At 39.8% G+C, this 18,511-nt stretch overlaps 1 protein-coding gene across 2 annotated transcripts; it reads left to right on the top strand.

Annotated features, from left to right (window-relative positions):
- The first annotated feature begins 543 nt into the window (after positions 1-543).
- On the top strand, positions 544-10,000 carry PABPC1 (poly(A) binding protein cytoplasmic 1). 2 transcript variants are annotated; one of them, XM_042463317.1, is made up of 14 exons: positions 544-750; positions 848-963; positions 1,804-1,934; positions 3,538-3,632; positions 4,034-4,171; positions 4,261-4,356; positions 5,541-5,813; positions 6,067-6,157; positions 6,256-6,366; positions 6,555-6,709; positions 7,832-7,916; positions 8,312-8,442; positions 8,541-8,638; positions 9,572-10,000. In XM_042463317.1, exons 1-13 carry the CDS (start codon positions 577-579, stop codon positions 8,631-8,633), a joined length of 1,689 nt encoding a protein of 562 aa, XP_042319251.1. In that variant the 5' UTR covers positions 544-576; the 3' UTR covers positions 8,634-8,638; positions 9,572-10,000. The 2 variants fall into 2 exon arrangements, with proteins under 2 accessions (XP_042319251.1, XP_042319249.1); XM_042463315.1 differs by having other exon boundaries at positions 1,804-1,943; positions 9,575-10,000.
- Positions 10,001-18,511: the final 8,511 nt, after the last annotated feature.

Here is an 18,511-nt window from a genome sequence, read left to right as displayed (position 1 = left end):
TGCCTGAAATTATTATCAAACTTCGATTTTCTCATATTTCTGGCTAACATCCTCTAGGCGTCAGAAGCTACATAGTTGTGTCTTAAAATGTGAAGGACAGAAGTTAGTTCTTTTCAAAGTGATGTTTCACAAGACAAATTGAACAACTGGATTTATGGAATTTAATTAGAACAGTCTACCCGTCGGGCACATTTAGTTGTCTTTTTTTTATTTAAGTGCTTGCCCTGGTTCCAATTTGTTCTTGTGAACGTCTTGGCATCCATTAAGGATTTGGTTCCAGGAACCCCCGTGTACACCAAAATCTGTAGCTGCTCAAGTCCCGTTTAATACAGTGGCATAGTAAAACAGTATCCCTTATATAAAATGACAAAATCAAGGTTTGCTTAATATAGTCAAGCTGTGGATACATGAATCTGTGGATAAAGAATCTGTAGGTACTGTGTGTAGTATACAATTTTGTGGAATTCAGAAAGTAGAGATTGGACTTGAATTTTATAGGCTACATCACAGGCATGTGAGCATTACTTTAATAACACTAATTGGTTTATTTTTGCAGCTGAGAGAGCTTTAGATACCATGAACTTTGATGTCATTAAAGGCAAGCCAGTGCGTATCATGTGGTCCCAGCGTGATCCGTCTCTACGTAAGAGTGGTGTTGGAAACATCTTTATCAAAAACTTGGATAAATCGATTGACAATAAAGCTTTGTATGATACATTTTCTGCTTTTGGAAACATCCTCTCTTGCAAGGTAAGTTGAGAGAAATGGAAACAGAACACTAATTCATCATTCAAGTTAATATAATTGCATTCCAATTGTTTCACAAACATTGTGATGTTTTCATTAGGTTGTATGTGATGAAAATGGATCCAAAGGCTATGGGTTTGTACACTTTGAAACACAAGAAGCAGCTGAAAGAGCTATTGAAAAAATGAATGGAATGCTGCTTAATGATCGCAAAGTGTGAGTACACAAATGTTTCCATGATTTTAAAATTCAGAACTCAAATTGAATAGTGGTCTATGCTTCCATAAAAGGGTGTCCACTTTATACAAGGCAGGGCACATGATTATTGCTGATCCTTTTTTATCCACTCTAGTCATTTTTGGGCCCCAAAAGCTGTCCCTGAGTATTGGGGGATCATCCAGTGCCATAGAGAATATTGTGTGGAGGGCTTGTAAAGAGGGAGGGACATTTGGTTCCCCTGTGCTTGCTTCTAGTGAAAACCATCAGTAGACATAATCTGATGTTTTAAATGCTTGCTTTACCAAGTTCAGTATATTAAAGGCTCTGCTCCCAACATTCATTTAGAATAGGTTTCTCAACCTGGTACTTTTCAGATATTTTCTACTGCTATTTCCATCATCCCCAGCCAGCATGGTCAGTGGCCTGGGACTATAGGAGCTAACACTTGTAGGGCCTGTCCAAGGTATGTGGGAGTGTAATTGCTTACATTGCACAGGAATTGTGAGAGAGACAGTTATGTCACAGTTGAAAGTAGCTGTTCATGCTGTCATGTTTCCCTGGGTGAGGAAACACCATGGTGGGATATGGATGCCCTTTTCTGAACAGTCTTGTCTTCCAAGACAGAGAAAGCTAAAGGCAGTTTAATATTCTGTTTCCCTAATTGGGGTTTCCCTAATTAGGGTTCCCTATGGCAGAAACCTGTATCCAGGGAATCAACATGAGACATGGGTGAGAACCCTTAGATTTTTACTACATAAACTACTTCCTTGTAAAAAGAAAAACCTTGAATCTTATCAAGAAATCTAAGAAGTTTTCACCTTTACTTTTTAAAACTAGATTTGTTGGAAGGTTTAAATCTCGTAAAGAGCGTGAAGCAGAGCTTGGAGCTCGTGCGAAGGAGTTTACCAATGTTTACATCAAGAATTTTGGAGAAGATATGGATGATGAGAGACTTAAGGAACTCTTTGGCAAGTTTGGTAATGTCATTTCCTTTCCATGTATAGAAAAATGACTTAAGAGTCGATATGAACATAGTGACTTCCCTATACCAAGGATGCCTTGTGTAGAGTCCATTATCTTTTTAAGGGGAGTCATTGTCCTCTTATCTGGACATAGTAGGACCTGATCTTAAAGTCTGCTGTGTTAATCTGCATGTGTTCAATGGCTAAACAGGTTCCTATCTTGTAGAGTAGGAATACTGTATCTTGCAACTTGATTATAACGCTATGTGATAACATTGACTCTACAGTCCATTAAGACTACCTGGAGCTTTCACTTAATTTTAAACCTAGTTGATTTCAAATCTTGGCTATCCTCAACTGTATTAAAATAACCAGTTTAACACTTACAGTAATCTCAGATAAAGCCACCAAGAGGAATATATGTTCCAGTGAAGAATAAAGATAATGGTTGTAGTGGGTATATGATCCCTCAGCCTTTTTCCAGTTGCTTATCCACAGTCAAACGGTTAAGATACCAGCATAGTTAAGGTGCTACCATTAAATGAAATAAAGGAGGGGAGGGAGGGATATTTTTGCCTGCTACCATGAAATAGCCAAGTAATTTAACATAAGAGTATTATCTTAGATGTATACACCTAACTCCAGTATAATGCTTACAGCAGTTCATTGGTGTCATAGTAATTATTATAAATTATGGCCTGTTACTTCCATGATTATAATGTTTTGTTTAGATTAATGTTGTAATGTGCCTGAGAAGTCAGGGCATTCTTTCAAAATGAGTTTGACAAGACAAACCAGACTCTGATGTTGACATCTAAATCATCCAAATATTACCGTATTTTCTGGCGTATAAGTCTGCCTTATGCGCCGGATTTTTACCCTAGAGACAGGCGAATGGCATAGCCACCTCCCTGTCTCTGGGGTCCTTGCTGGGTCCTCTCCCAGCCAGCTGGCACTCGCACCAGCTGGAGGGGGCCTCTCTAAAGGCCTGAGAGATGATCCGCGGCAGCTGGGCTCTCACTGCCATTTTTCTCCCAAAAGGCGGTGGGGAAGCGGCTTCAGAGCTGGCCAAGCTGACAAAAAGAGCCGGCCCCATACTCCTCGGCACCGCTGCCGGGGATCCTCCGATCCTCCAGCGGCTTCAGAGGTCCTCTGCGGAAGCTGCTGGAGGAGTGGAGGATCCCTGACAGCGGCGCCGAGGAGTAAGGGGCCGGCTCTTTTCGTCGGCCCGGCCAGCTCTGGAGCCGCTTCCCCGCTGCCTTTTGGGAGAAAAATGGCAGTGAGAGCCCAGCCGCCATGGATCCACTCTCAGGCCTCTAGAGAGGCCACCTCCAGCCGGCACAAGACCCCTTCATAGGAGGCCAGGGACACTGCCAGTGGGCAACTTGGGGGGGTCGTCTTATACCCCCCCTCGCCTTATACGCCGGAAAATACGGTAATTTTTAACTCAGTGTGGAAAATCATTTTCCTAAATGGGGCATCATTTCAGTTTTGTGAGATGTTACCTCAGTGAATTACTCACAACATGTTCCCTGAATTACAGTTCTCCAGACTACATTGTTAGAAAGTCAAGGAACTAGAGAATAAATGTAATGAATCTTTCTTTTAGGACCTGCCTTGAGTGTGAAAGTTATGACTGATGAAAGTGGGAAATCCAAAGGCTTTGGCTTTGTCAGTTTTGAAAGACATGAGGATGCTCAGAAAGTAAGTGTCTGTACAACTTTCTTTAAACTTTGTGGACATTGTAAGTGGTCTCATTAACATTGTGGTTTCTGGTCTTTTTATCAGATGTGCTTTTATATCAGTGAATTTTCCTTTATGTTGTTTTGGTTTGTTAATGCAGATCTAATGTACATCTGAGAGAGAACCAAAAAATATAACTGTTTCCACTTTGCATATCTTCTTCTCATTTGAATGCTTATGTTTCATGTAGTCCCCTCTCTTGAAGGATAGAAGCACGTCTCAATTTGCTATATGTTCAGTATGTTTTTTGGGGTTCTCTTTTTTTAATTATTTTCGCTTTTTCTACTTTCTTGCAAGACCAAATACTGTATGGAATCAATTACACACATATTTTAAAGTACTTTTTTTTTTAATTAATGAAGGCTGTCGATGAGATGAACGGAAAAGAACTGAATGGCAAACAAATATATGTTGGCAGAGCTCAGAAAAAAGTAGAAAGACAAACAGAGCTGAAGCGCAAATTTGAACAAATGAAGCAGGACAGGATCACCAGATACCAGGTAGAAAGAACTTCAATTGAACAAATAAGATTTCATTGTGTTATGTATGTTCTGTTCTGTCATATACTTGATACTATTTACTTTTCCAGGGTGTAAACCTTTATGTGAAAAATCTAGATGATGGAATTGATGATGAACGCCTACGCAAAGAATTCTCACCATTTGGCACAATTACTAGTGCAAAGGTAACATCTTTTTAAACAGCTTACATTTTTATGACAATTTGGGCAAAGAATTCAGTCTTATAATAGTTGTCTGGTTATTCTTGTAGTTAACTTGAATTAAGTACAGCCATACAAAACTGTATTTGCAAACAACTTCTTACAGTACAGTCCTAAAACTTAAGCATAATATCTGATGTATTGTCTATTACCATTGTATTAAAAATACAACCCTTCCCACTCAGACTGCCTTCTAGGAGAAAATAGTTTAGTTTAAAAGTCTAAATTACTCCATGTGGCAGTAGGGTAGTTCATTAGCAAAGGATGCAGGCTTTGTGCACAATGAAACTGACAAATGTGTAATGACTTTATATATTAAAGCAATTGTACTGGATCTCATATGTTCATGGAAACTAAGAGGGTTAGCCCTGGTCAGTATCTCAAGACCATTAGTTGCCTAAGAAAACGTTAGGAAAACCTTGGACTTCCAGATCTTTGTAATAAACAAAACAGTCCTGAGCAAAATTAGTATTAACTGGATAAAAGAATTCCTATTGTGAAGCACAGCATAGGAATAAATGGGCAGTTCTTGCAATGGAGGTATGTCAGCATTGGTGTTGTTCCTGGATCTGTATTCAGACCAGTGCTTTTTAACTTGTCCATTAAAGTATCCGTAGTTAGAAATGTATAGCAAGATGGCCAGGTTTCCTGACTGTGTTAGTTATTTAGGGTGTAGGAACAGATATGGATTGCGGAGCTCCAAAAGGGTCTCTCCAAACTGGGAGTATGGGCAGTAAAATGACAAATAGGACTCAGTATAAGTTAAATGTAAAACGATGTATAGTGGAACAAAATACCTACATGTAAACTAATAACTGTAGAACTTACAGCTGCAGGAAGTAATAATGGCCACCAATTTTGATGACTTCAAAAGAGAATTAGCTAAATTAATTGAGGTTACAGTTATCTAATCACTTTCTAATGATTAGTTAAAATGGTTGTTAGAATCTTCAGTGTCAGATAATATCAGTTGCTTGCGAATTTGGATTCATCTCCACTCGTCCTGCTGGCATTCTGGAAGTCACTTATGATCGGAATATTTCACTAAATAGGCTTTTGATATGATGCAGCATGGCTCTTCTTGTGTTCATAAGATGCCGTTTCATTTTCTGCATTGCATTTTTTTATTCCATTCTTTATTTTGGCAGGTCATGATGGAAGGTGGTCGCAGTAAAGGTTTTGGGTTTGTCTGCTTTTCTTCGCCAGAAGAAGCAACAAAAGCAGTTACAGAAATGAATGGTAGAATTGTGGCCACCAAACCACTATATGTAGCCTTAGCCCAGCGTAAAGAAGAGCGCCAAGCCCACCTCACGAACCAGTACATGCAGAGAATGGCAAGTGTAAGAGCAGTGCCCAATCCAGTCATCAATCCTTACCAGCCTGCACCACCTTCTGGTTACTTCATGGCCGCTATTCCACAGGTATGTCTCAAGTGGTATTCCCTGTTACAATTAATGTGTAGAAATCTGTGTGGCTGCAATGGATTGCTAACAACGTTTTTTGTGTTGGAATAGTTGGGCTCTTCAGAGAGCTCAGAATAGCTTTACCTAAAATAAATATTTGAGTATAAATTGAATAAATGTTAATTTTGTAAACCATTTTTCTACTACAGTGAAATATTGAAGCAGATAGATGGAATTAATTCACATACTGTTGTGGGTTTTTTTTTCACAGACACAAAACCGTGCTGCGTATTATCCTACTAGCCAACTTGCTCAGCTTAGACCAAGTCCTCGCTGGACTGCTCAGGGTGCCAGACCACATCGTAAGCTTGCATTTTCTGAAGGGGTAGCTTGGACTTAACTAGGTAAAGCATAATATTGCTAATGGCAAAATATTTATCTGCAATGTTCTTAAACATAGCTTTCCAGAACATGCCAGGTGCCATCCGCCCTGCAGCTCCCAGACCCCCATTCAGTACCATGAGGCCAGCATCATCACAGGTTCCACGAGTAATGTCAACACAACGTGTTGGTGAGTACTGGAGTTCAGTTACTTTAACTGTGTTGGATTATACTAATTAACACATGCAGTTCAGTTCTTGTTGAAAATTTGAATAAAATACATGTTTAAAAGATTGTCTCAACCTTAGATGGTAAAGAGGTCCATTAGAATAAAGTTCAACTTAGTTCTCCAATGAACCTGATATCATTTTTCCCCAGCTAACACATCAACTCAAACCATGGGTCCACGTCCAGCTGCTGCTGCTGCTGCAGCCACTCCAGCTGTACGCACTGTTCCACAATACAAGTACGCTGCAGGTGTTCGCAATCCTCAGCAACATCTCAACACCCAGCCTCAGGTTGCCATGCAGCAGGTAAGTATAGTGATTAGTACAAGATCTTTTAAAATTGTATTACGGGCTGGACAGCCACCTCTTTTTCAGCCAGATTGGGGCTGCAGCAACCACATGCCGCAGTCCCGATCTGGCCTTTCCAGGGCATGAAAAGGAGCTGCAAAAAGCGGCTCTTTTTTGTATCCTTGAAAGGGCTCGATAGCTGCGGCTCTGTGCTCCTTTGGCGCTGTGTCGTATGGATGTAGCACTGTGATGCTGTGCAGCACGCAGTGCTTTGGGGCGGGGCTGGGGCACGTGTCGTGGAGACGCTACACTCCAACTCTGACCCCAGGCCAGCTCAAAGTGCCAGTCTGTACAGCCCCTTGGTGTGTCAGATTTGGTTAGGTGAACCAAAAGAGCACAAAGATGTGTTAGAAAAAGCTGAGTGGAAAAAATTGTGATGTTGGAGTCATTTTGTCTTCCTGATACCTTGAGAGACTGAAGAAAGGAGACGTCAGTAGAAACAAGGCAGACAAAAGATTTTTACCCTTCATTTTTGAAAATAAATAAAAAATTGATGGGGAAAACAGAACCACTATCTCATGAAATGTTTTGGTTGTTGTTGTTTAAATGTGGTTCAAATGGGATGTACTGAGGAATACACACTCTCCTTAGTGTGAACTAGAGATAGGGTGGGGGGGGGGGTGATGACCTTGTGCTGCCACATTTCCATGGCTAGGATGGGTGCAACACATGACAGTATCTGTGTGGCTGAAATTGGCATTTGAAACTGACCACCAAAGTTGCTCGTTGCTGCAGTATCCTCTAAGTTGTGATAATAATCTGAGCCAATGCAATTAGGCATGTCCAAATCTACTGAAATCAATAGTACTGACTTTGCATGAGACCTGACTAAAAGTTTAGATTTATAAAAAAGTTCAAACTAAGACCATTTCAATGTTTCTTTAGATCTCAAAGAATATAAATGATGACATGAAGTCAATTAATTTGCCAATAACTTGGTTTGCATAGCAGTGAACTAACTGCTGCTATTGTGAAAGTCAATTTTGCTGAAGGCCAGTAATATAGGTATAGCTTCACCTACAATGCATGTTCTGTCAGGGGAAAAAATATTTAATGTATTCTTAATGTTTAAAATTCTAGCCTGCTGTCCATGTGCAAGGTCAAGAACCTTTGACTGCTTCCATGCTGGCCTCCGCTCCACCACAGGAACAAAAGCAGATGCTGGGTAAGTCAGAATTTAATGGATAGTGGCAGTCACATGGTGAGAAATAAGGTGGAGCAGCCCCTAATTCATCATGATCTCTTAATTGGTTCAGACTATAACAGGATTGCACTAAAGAATCAAGAGTAGAAGGAAAATAAATGGTAGTGTTTATTCCACAAATGGTTGTGCAAAAACCACAACCATTGCCCTGGATGGCCCTAGTGGTCTCTCCCTACTCTATGATTCTGTAAAGCCAGCAAGTAGATTTTCTGCTGCCATTTGCACAAGATCTTTGTAAATCAATCCCTGCTGTTCTCAAGGAAGAAATATTTTTAATAAGTAAATGATAACTACATGTCAGATCCATCCAGGATAGTTGAAAAAAGTACTTTGCAAATCTGTTTACTCTTTTTTAGGAGAACGCCTGTTCCCTCTTATTCAAGCCATGCACCCCACTCTGGCGGGTAAAATCACTGGTATGCTGTTAGAGATAGATAACTCCGAACTCCTCCATATGCTTGAGTCTCCTGAATCTCTTCGTTCGAAGGTAAGTGGTTTCTTTATTCCAGCAGCAGCTTAGCTATTGAATTAGCTTACCAGTATAGACATGGAAATAAAACTTGATTTTTTAAAAATCTTGATTAGGTTGATGAAGCTGTAGCCGTACTGCAAGCCCATCAAGCTAAAGAAGCTGCCCAGAAAGCAGTTAACAATCCAGCAGGCGTTCCAAGCGTCTAATTTACGTATGTATTGAGAACTGAGTTTAAATGTAGCAAGGCACTGTGGAATAAGGATGGTGTAGTCTTACTAGCCACAGGTTAGATCTTGATAACTGGCCTGCCTTCCTGTGGTGCAGCACCTACAAAGTTTGCTCACACATCCAGCAGAACATCATGAGTAGTGATCCCATCAGTTCTGGTATGTTTTCATCCTAAACTGTGAGGCTAGGTTATAGCCAAATTTATATTGTGTATCGGCAGTTCTGCCTCATTCCTAGTTTACCTATGAGAAACCCACCCAACCATATTTTCTATCTCCAGTGCTTTTGCTGTACTGTATATTGCCTGGAGAGACTTTGACCCATTCAATTTAGAATGTTAATAGCTGTGGTTGGGGAACTGACCTGTTGTACTCCAAAAATAGCCAAAGGGCTTGATTTCAGTGTTCAAATTTTTGTTGAGGAAAGTTTGATTCAGTGAGCACAAACTGTAATACATGATTTTTATATAGGTTGTTCTGTTCTTTCTAATAGAGAATAGCACCCAGCATCTTAACAGTTTTGGGACAGTAGAAGTGTTATATTGTATGTTTTGTGCTTCCAGCCCATGTATTACACAGGTTCATGTAACACAGGTTCATTTTCACATGTCAGAAGAAATAAGTTCTCTCTAGGCATTTTCTAGGTCATCCAGCATACTTCTACCAGACATTGATTCCGAAAGAGAGTACTACTTTAGGCATTTTTAGGTCCTCCAGTATGACTGCAATTACCAGCAGAAATATATCATAAAATTGACCTAGAAAATTTCAACTTTATGCAAAAAATATTGTATTATGTTACTGGTCCCAGAATATATAATATCCCTTGTGTAATACATGGGCTGCCTGTATGGCACAATTTGTATTTCAAAAGGTGTTATGTTTCCATATTAATACATGAATTCTCTTGTTTACAGAAGATCCAGGACTACTTACTATAATTTCGCTTCACCGAAGAAAAAAATCTAAACATGGAAAAACTACTAAATATTGAGAAAAACATTGCAAAATATAAAATAAATAAAAAAAGGAAAGGAAACTTTGAAGCTTATGTACACAACCAATGCCAGGACTAGCAAAACAGTCCTAGATTACCTATTGATTTAAAATACAAAAAAAATAGCAAAAAGTTTAAAAAAAACAAATTAATGTTTTATAAAACCCGGGGGGAAGAATTTTCAGCACATTACAAAAAATTTAAAGCATTCCTTTCTTTAATTTTGTAATTTACTGTGGAAAAGCTCAGAATATCACTACTGTTGTAGTTAACAGTAAGGATTGATAGCTGAGCAAAGAACCATAATTTGGATTATAAAATTGCTTTAATAAAAATCCTTAAACACTGACCATTTTGTATTCTTTCTTTCTAGTGTGGTTGTCAGAATAAAGTATGGATTTAAAATGCCATAAATTATACATTCCATTTCAGATGAGATTAACCTACATTGAGCCACCTGTTAATAGGGTGCCTGTAAGCACTAAATGAATTGAACAGCTGGATTCATCTCTTTATGAATCATTTGGTAGCATTTTCTAGAGGTGAATATTATTTATTTGACTTTAAGCTAATTGGACTTGAGGGGTTTTCTAAAATGTAAATAACATCACACTTGTATAAACTTTACTCTTGAAGCCCATACATACTTGTGTTTAGTAGTACAACTAGATTTACCGCTTAACTTGTAAATTATTTTTTCAAGGTGACAGACACAACAAAAGGGGACAGAGTAGATGGGAAGCCAACCCATATATATTGGCAGTCATCAGTAACAATGAACTGAATGGTTTGCTCAAGTTTTGTTGCAAATCAACATGCTTCAGCTGTCATATAGTTTACAGGGGCTGGTCTAAAGTAGACTTGTTGGTTTTTAGGAGCAAACAGTTGCTGGGAGCTAGGAACTTTAGGATCTAGAAACAGCTGTGGTATCCATTTGTGGTGCATCAAGCCATGTGAATTGGTGGTTTTGTTGCTTGGTGACAGCAAGAATTAGCAGTTTTCTGTCCATTAGTCCTGCAAAACAGGCAGTACATCCAAGTAGTGAGTGAAATGCAGCCATCTGATCTTCCTGGGTGCATGAAAAGATAGCTTTTAGAATGCAGCTCCAGTCCTCTAAATGTTTTGGCCCTAACCAGCTGAAATCTTGTAGCACCTTTGAGACTAGCTGAAAGAAAATAAAAGAAGAAATGGCAACATAAGCTTTTGTAGACTTAAGTGTATTTCCTCAGATACATTTGGTCAAATGCATCTGAGGAAGTAGAATTTAGTCTACGAAGGTTCATGCTGCTCTTCTCCCGAAGAGAAGTCCGGGTAGAGGAGGAGGGCAGTCAAGGCTCTTCCACAATTCAGCATTTTCCTGTGGAGAGGGCCAGACAGAGGAGGAGGGAAATGGAATTAATATTATTAATTAATTAGTATTTAATTAAAAACCTATCTGCAGACCGAAAATGTTTAGCCTATTTTAATTTTGGCCCCTACCTTCTGCCAAGTTGTGCAGGTCTGACCTAGAATCAAGAGGGCATTCTAACATTTATATCACTGGAGCTACTATATTCCTGGATAATAGTTTTAACGTAGTCAATAACCAAAAATCACATTATCCTCTGACTGTTGAGGTTCTGTGGCTTACAAAGAGGACAGCAGGATTTTGTTTTGTTTTTTCTGGCTAATTTTAAATCTAGTAAAATTCACCTTAACCTTTGATGTGTGCTACAGCAGCTATAAGTGTTCTGTAAGTCATTCATGTCTCTAAGAACATAGTGTCTGAACATTAAACTTGGCATTTGTTCTCCCTTGAGAGGAAAAGCCATTGTTCTATTGCAGGCTGCTTTGAGAAAGCAGTGTTGTTCAATGCAGAGCTTATAGGGAATACCTTATGAACCAAAAGAGGTATTGGTGCCTTACCTTCCTTACTTGATTTAAGTCAGTCTAGTGTATTTTTCATTGAAAAACAGGTTAAATGTTTCCACAAAAGCATAGTGGAAGAGATCTGTTCATTAAATCTGTGAGTTACATGGTTGATGTGTGGCCCTTTGGCTGTATTTTTCTGCCACTGGGTGGTGCTGTCATCTCACATAATTTACGTAAGTTGTAGAATAAGCAAACAGCGGGGGGGGGGGGGGGGGATACCCTGCTGGTGACTTCTGATATGTACTGTAAATGTAGATGATTGTCTACCTGAGGTATGTGTCCTAACTCATACTGAAGACCTTTTCAGGGCTGACCGTAATGGAGAGATGGTTCCCTTTGTCAGCCTTCAGTTTTACCTCATCTAGAACACATGGTAGTTTCTTCTTGCCCCTACTGTGTTTCTTCTCTTCTAAAGGAGCAGGAGCAAGGGTGCTTTTAGGAGGAAAATCAGTTGCAGTTGTTCTCAAGGTGTACATTCCCCAAATGTTTCTGTGATGAGAGGTTTTCAGAATAGGTTTGGAGAAATCGCATCTATGCCTATGATGCATTTCTTTATGGCCTAAGGTCAATGATGGTAGAGCCATGGTTTCTTTTTGACTCGCACAAATGGGTCATCTGCACCTGCACAGTGTATCTGAGTGCTGCCTCATAAGCATTTTGGCAATATCCCTGCCCACTCCACACATCTAGCCAGCGTGTTTGCTGCCTAAACCTTCAGTTCCTTGGCTGCCGCAGCAACAACATTAGAGCAGTTGTTGATCTCTCACTTGTCTTTGTCCTATATTGCTCTTCGGAAATAAAATGGACTCGGCAAGAAAGAACAGCATCCCATGGAGTTATAGGGAGACGGCTCACCAAAACATTGGCTGAAAAGCAGAGGTAGTCCAGCGATCTATGGTTCAGTAAACAATCCAGGCAGACAGCCCAAAGGGTATTCCAAAAGAGTAGTCCTTTTTTCTTTTTCTGGTGATGCTTGGCTGCGGCAGGTACGGGCAAGTCCACATGTTTCTCTAAGGGTTACGTTTGCTGAGAGCTCTGCTCCTGTGGCTGCAGAACTGGCACAGCCTCTAGGCACTCAGGCTCTCTAAAAGAGCCCTCATTCTCTAAATTGGAGTCCATCCCAGGATCCTGGAAGCAGGACATGACAGTCTCTCAGTTTATGGCTATTTTGGCTTAAATTTCTGACTTTCACTTGCATTTTGTCTTGATTTGTACTTGGATTTTTTCTAACTACTTTCTGAGACTTCATTTCACTTGATCTTCTGTGACTCTTACCTCAAGATGTTGTCTTCCTTAGCCTCTTTCAAAATGTGCTCCTCTTGCGAGGCTAAAACTCCTCAGATGATGGTCACTCACACTGCCTTTTATGCCTTGGTGAAGGTCATAATGTGGGATCTTGCTCTCACTGCAAGGCAAGAGTTTGTTATAATCAGGAGTCAAGACTCAAAGCCATCCTCTGGGAGGGAACTTTGCAGGTGACAAAGCAGTGGAGAACAGGCTGCTCCATACAGCTTCTGTTTCACTTGGAATACTGTGTCCAGTTCCGGGCACCACAATTCAAGAAGGGTATTGACAAGCTAGAGCGTGTCCAGAGGAGGACAACCAAAATGGTGAAAGGTGTGGAAACTGCCCTATGAAGAGCAGTTTAGGGAGTAAGATACAGAATCATTGAAAAGGAAAAGATCAAAGGGACCATCAAGTCCAACCCCTTATCAAGCAGGAATACCAATCAAAGTACCTGCAACAGATAGCCATCCAGCCTCTCTTTTAAAAACATAATAGTTTTTAGGTTCTGAACAATACACTGCTCAGGTCCAGGCAACCCCATTTGTAAGACTTCACATACTACCACTCAAAAGAATTAGTTACAGGTAACCACCTGTCCTTCCCCATCCTTTCTTGGAACTAATGCCAGTGCTTCTGTAACTTTATTTCCCCATATCTAATATGAAACATCGACTTCAAAACTACCTTTTTATAGTATCAAGTTGTAGCGGTCAGAGAATATGTCTCAAAAATGTGGGAGAACACAGAATTTTTGAGGGGAAATTATAGCAATCCCCCACAAAGATGCAGGAGAGGGAGGAAAAAAAATCTAAAGCTTGGTTTGTCACAAGTGCAACTCTTATTACCAAGCTGACAGATTTTTGGCAAAAAGTTAAAATGAGAAAAACTGGCTGTAGGCAACACACAGCTTGCAAAACATCTAGATCCAGAAAAGATGGAATGGAAGAAAAATAGTGGCTTTCACTTCTACAGAAGTTTGTGTGATCAACCAGAGTTCACACCCTGCTAGAAGAGGTAGGTTTGTTTGTGCAGAATCCCTCATAAGTGGAAAAACATCATTTACAGTTGAGCTTTTCTGTTGCAGCACATACAAAAATTAAAGCAACCCTTCCATGAATCTGAGAAAGCTGTCTCACAAGGCACTTTAAAATCCAGTCTGCAGTACTTAATCATGTATGTGGGAAACCCTACCAAACTAGAAAATATTTGGATAAAGTCATATTCCAATTCTAAAATTCTTCAGTAAAGATTCTAAAACTGGTAGGCCTCATTGTACCAGTTTTCCTAAGGCATGATGGGCAAATTTCAAGTGTGTAGGATGTGCTTCACTTCTTTATTAGAATGCAAATGTATCAGCTGGGGCAAGGAATAAAAGGACCCATTAAGAATAAAAGAACTATACAGACATTTGTGAGTACTGGAACTAAGCAGAGATCACTACATAAAAATCTATTCCTGGCTTTTGCCCACCCTTACCTTCATTTTGGAAGTAAAATTAGACTCGGAGAGAGAAATTTTGTTGCTGCCACTGGACAATCCACAATGACTGCTGAATAACTGTCAATCAGAAATCCTTGATGTGTGTGTGGTAAATCACCCAGGACCCTACCAGTATATCCTTATCTACCCATCTTAAGCCATGTTTCTATGAGGGAGGGATAGAAGAAAAGGAATAGAAAATGAGAAAGGGTTGTGCTAAATACACAAGACATTTAAACATTGGAGCTTTTCCATGATACAGGCTTCAATGTTCATATAGCTGGCTTTCTTTTAGGAACAAAAGTTTTAAAATACACCTTTTATGTTTTGCATTAATTACTTTCTGTAGATATGTGCATGATGTGACAAAGGAGGAAATTTCTTCACTCTGTTTGCCCTTGCCCCAGTGTCTTTCTGCACCTGAATTAGCTAAGACCTTCTGTGTACGAAGCCACCTTCTGAGTGCAGCAATTTGTGGCATAGAAACCAAAGATCTGAATCAGATATGTGTTTTAAATGCATATCTAGAACTCAGAAAAAAAACTGTTCGTGCCAAATTCCTTTGGGGTTCAAACATGCATTTTGATCAAAAGCTGGGAAATGTGACCTTTTGAGATTACAATTCCTAGAAATCCCTAACCAGCACAACCACCCTGGTCAGCAAGTGTCACTGTTCATGTTTTCTGCCAGCACCACATTGCTTTTAAGGTAATGCACACTTGGCTGCATCATCATCAGGGGTGCTTTGTCCTTCCCAGGTTCAAAGATCCTTTGCAGACGGGAGAAAGGGGCATGATACATCGTCGCAAGGCCATATAGTCAGTGAACACAAAATCCACCTCTCACACACCCATAACCCAGAGATCTGTCTCTGGACAAAGTAGACTCAAGTCTACAAAAGCTCATGCTAGCAGTTTCTTTCTTTCTGTTAGTCTCAAAGGTGCTACAAGATCGTTTTGCATACTGATTTTCAAAGTATGTCTCTGAATTCAACCACCCTGGAGAGAGCTGACATGCCTGGGCTAGTACGTACCAACTACCCTCTCCCATATAAAACCCATATGGGTTTTTCAGTGCTATGGGGAATGAGACTTGAAAGGAGAGTCAAGTATGGGGCTTTAAAAAAAAAAAGTGACCTTGCTGGCTTGGGAATTTTGGGTTATAGTTCTCAAAAGTAACTTTTCAGAGCACTTCTTCCATAGCTGAGGGTAGGATTCTTCATGACTTCAGGAATCCTGTTTCTTCCACTGTTTTTTTTTACCCACCATGGCTAGGCAAGGGTCCCACTTTACAGACAAGTTATCTTGATGCATAGCCTCCTGTCTCAAAAATTGAGACACATTTCCTTTTCAAATTTCCCCTCATCTACTAAGCAGTTTCTTTTAACACACTGTTGTGAAATATCTCTGCTGCAAGCTCCCTTACTTGCTGCTTGCTGTGTGCTGAATTGTCAGCTTTTTTGTTTTCTGGCCATTAACCTGCTTACTCAGCTGTTTCCTTCTGTCTCATGTCTTACCTGTGTGCATTTAATTTCAAAGGGATTCTGCATGCCTTGTTTCGCTGGTACAGCAAACAAAGACTTACCTGTCATAGCTCAGTGACTAGCCCTGTGACGTGTAATTCTGACTGTCTTCTTCTAACTTTTAATTCTTTGGGCTGCAGTGTACAGTCGACCTTGCTTATCCACGGATTCAAGCATCCACAGCTTGAAAATAATTTAAAAAGAGGATACATTCCAAATAGCAAACCTTGATTTTGCCATTTTATATAAGGAACACCATTTTGCTGTACCATTGTATTTAATGGGACTTGAGCATCCACAGATTTTGTTATCCACGAGAAGTCCTGCAACCAAACCCCAGTGGATAGCAAGGGTCCACTGTATGATTTTTATGAAAAATACTGGGGCGCTGAAAATCTGGTAGCATTTCTCTCATTTTATGCTCTCCATTGCATTCCTAAGGTGTACTAAGATAAAGGTAATATTGCCAGTTTAAGCTGAAATGACATAAACAATGACACTTCAAGAACTCCTTTCTAAAGCAGGAAATTCTGCCACTGAGTAGGATGTCATTAGAAAGCACTGCACTCTTAACTTCATTAAAGTCAGGTCTAACTGTAGCAAAAACAAAAACATCTGAAAGTCTAGATTGGAAAAAAAACCGAGTTCAGCAATCTAAATAAATTATGCTTTTTTCCCATGTGTTTGCTTTGCACAGTTTCTTCCACTTGATGTCCAGTATATATCTTTTTCTTCCTAAGTACCTCATGTGCATCACAGATCTTCTTCAGGGCCCAACAATCCTTATAATAAATTTTGCAGGCTCAGAGAAATTTTCTACTAACTTTGTCCTGCATGTGGACAAACATGGTTGGAGCCACACACCCGAATGGATTCTGGATAGCTGAAAATCTTCTGATCCTTTTTCTTGCCATAGAGACCTTATCAGGCATTGCCTATAGGTCTACAAGCCTTCTGCACAATTCTGTGATCTAGGAGCTTTTTTGTTTTGTTTTGTTTTGTTTTTATAAAGAAACTGAGTCTCTTGACATCCACAGTGACACAGTGCTGCATTTTTTGTTCTTGCTGTGATTACATGGAACCATAGTGACACAACTTGTATATGCAATCCTACATAAAATTGACTGACTCAAAGAATAACATGCCCTTTCAGCTCTTATTCTGGCAGTAAAAGGCAGGGTATTATATTCAAAAATAAATAAAAGAACTTTGGAGGTGGGGCATTTGAAAATAAACACTCCAAAAATGATGAATCATAAAAGCATGTCCAAACAATGTCTGGCTAATGGAATGGTTGTGCACACAAACAGACCATCTTACATGTTGCAGAGATTGAAGTACCAACTTTAGACTGGGGTGTTAGACATTTCGACAGGGGAATTTTTAAAAAAAGGCATAAAACTCATGGCTTGTTAAAATAGGAAACTTAATGTGGCTAAACAACAGGAAGGAGTTCTGACTTTTTCATCATGGGTAATTGCCTAAACGGTACCCATAAAGTGGCAATGATACTGTCGTTACCAAAAGTTATGAATATTGTATACATGTATAAGTCTAGAATTTTTAGTCAAAAAATTGACCCCAAAAACCTGGGTCAATGTATCCATGGATTACCTTAACTGTTATCAAACCGGGACCAACCTCTTATTTGAATAAGGTGACAAAAGGTGAGAGTTTTGTCTGTCCTGGGAGAACCTAGAACCCCTTCTACTCTCTCCACTGTGGTGTCTCATCTGGCCTTTTTGAAGGCCTAGGCAGGAAAATAGTGGCAGCAGTGGCTCTTTGGCAGTGCCTCTCAAAGGAGTGCCAAGAGAGTAGGGAGGGTTGGTACTTATTATTTATTAGATTTATATCCCACCTTTCTCCCAAAATGGGACTAAATTCTCGCCTTTTGCCACTCTTGCTCCTGGTCACCTTCCACACACATTGCATAACCATTGATTATAGTAGTTCCCTCTCATCCATGCAGCCTTTAGAGTGAATACAGTTATGGCTGTTGGAATTTTGTAATTTATTTTACATTATTTTCCTTTTCTGCATCCTTTACATTCTTTGTTGGATGCCCCTATGTTTTACCTTTGAGTTATCCACGGATCATACCAGAATCCATAATTTTGGCCCCAAAACCTGCTTTTGATTTCCATAGGAGGTCGACCTATAGGTGAGTAGGTAGTGTGTTGTCTTTCTATTCCAGCTTGGTGGGTGATGAGCTTTACTGGTCTTTTGGCAGCAGTTTCACACAACAACAAGTGGATGCTTCCTAGACAAGGAATGTAAGGGGAAAGGGAGAGCTTCACTTACCAATGTAAAAGTTAATAACCCAAATTCTATTTTTCCATATAAAGTACTAGTTTTTCAATTAAGAAAATAAGATTTCTTAATTACAAAAACAATAGATAATTAAAACATTCCAACACTATGCCAGAACCAAATTTGTTGTTTTTGTGTGCCTTCAAGTCATTTCCAACTTTCGGTGACCCTAAGGCAAACCTATCACAGGGTTTTCTTGACAGGTTTCTTCAGAGGGAGTTTGACATGGCCATCCTCTGAGGCTGAGAGGGTGTAACTGGCCCAGGGTCACCAGATGATTTGCATGGCTGAGCCAGTATTCGAACTCTGCTCTCCAGAGTCAGAGTCCAACACTCAAACCACTACAATGCA

This window comes from Sceloporus undulatus, chromosome 4 (assembly GCF_019175285.1).
Source record: "Sceloporus undulatus isolate JIND9_A2432 ecotype Alabama chromosome 4, SceUnd_v1.1, whole genome shotgun sequence".
Classification (NCBI taxonomy): Eukaryota; Metazoa; Chordata; class Lepidosauria; order Squamata; family Phrynosomatidae; genus Sceloporus; species Sceloporus undulatus.
The sequence above is the reverse complement of the archived record's forward strand: the minus strand, read 5'-3'. Positions and strand labels throughout refer to the sequence as shown.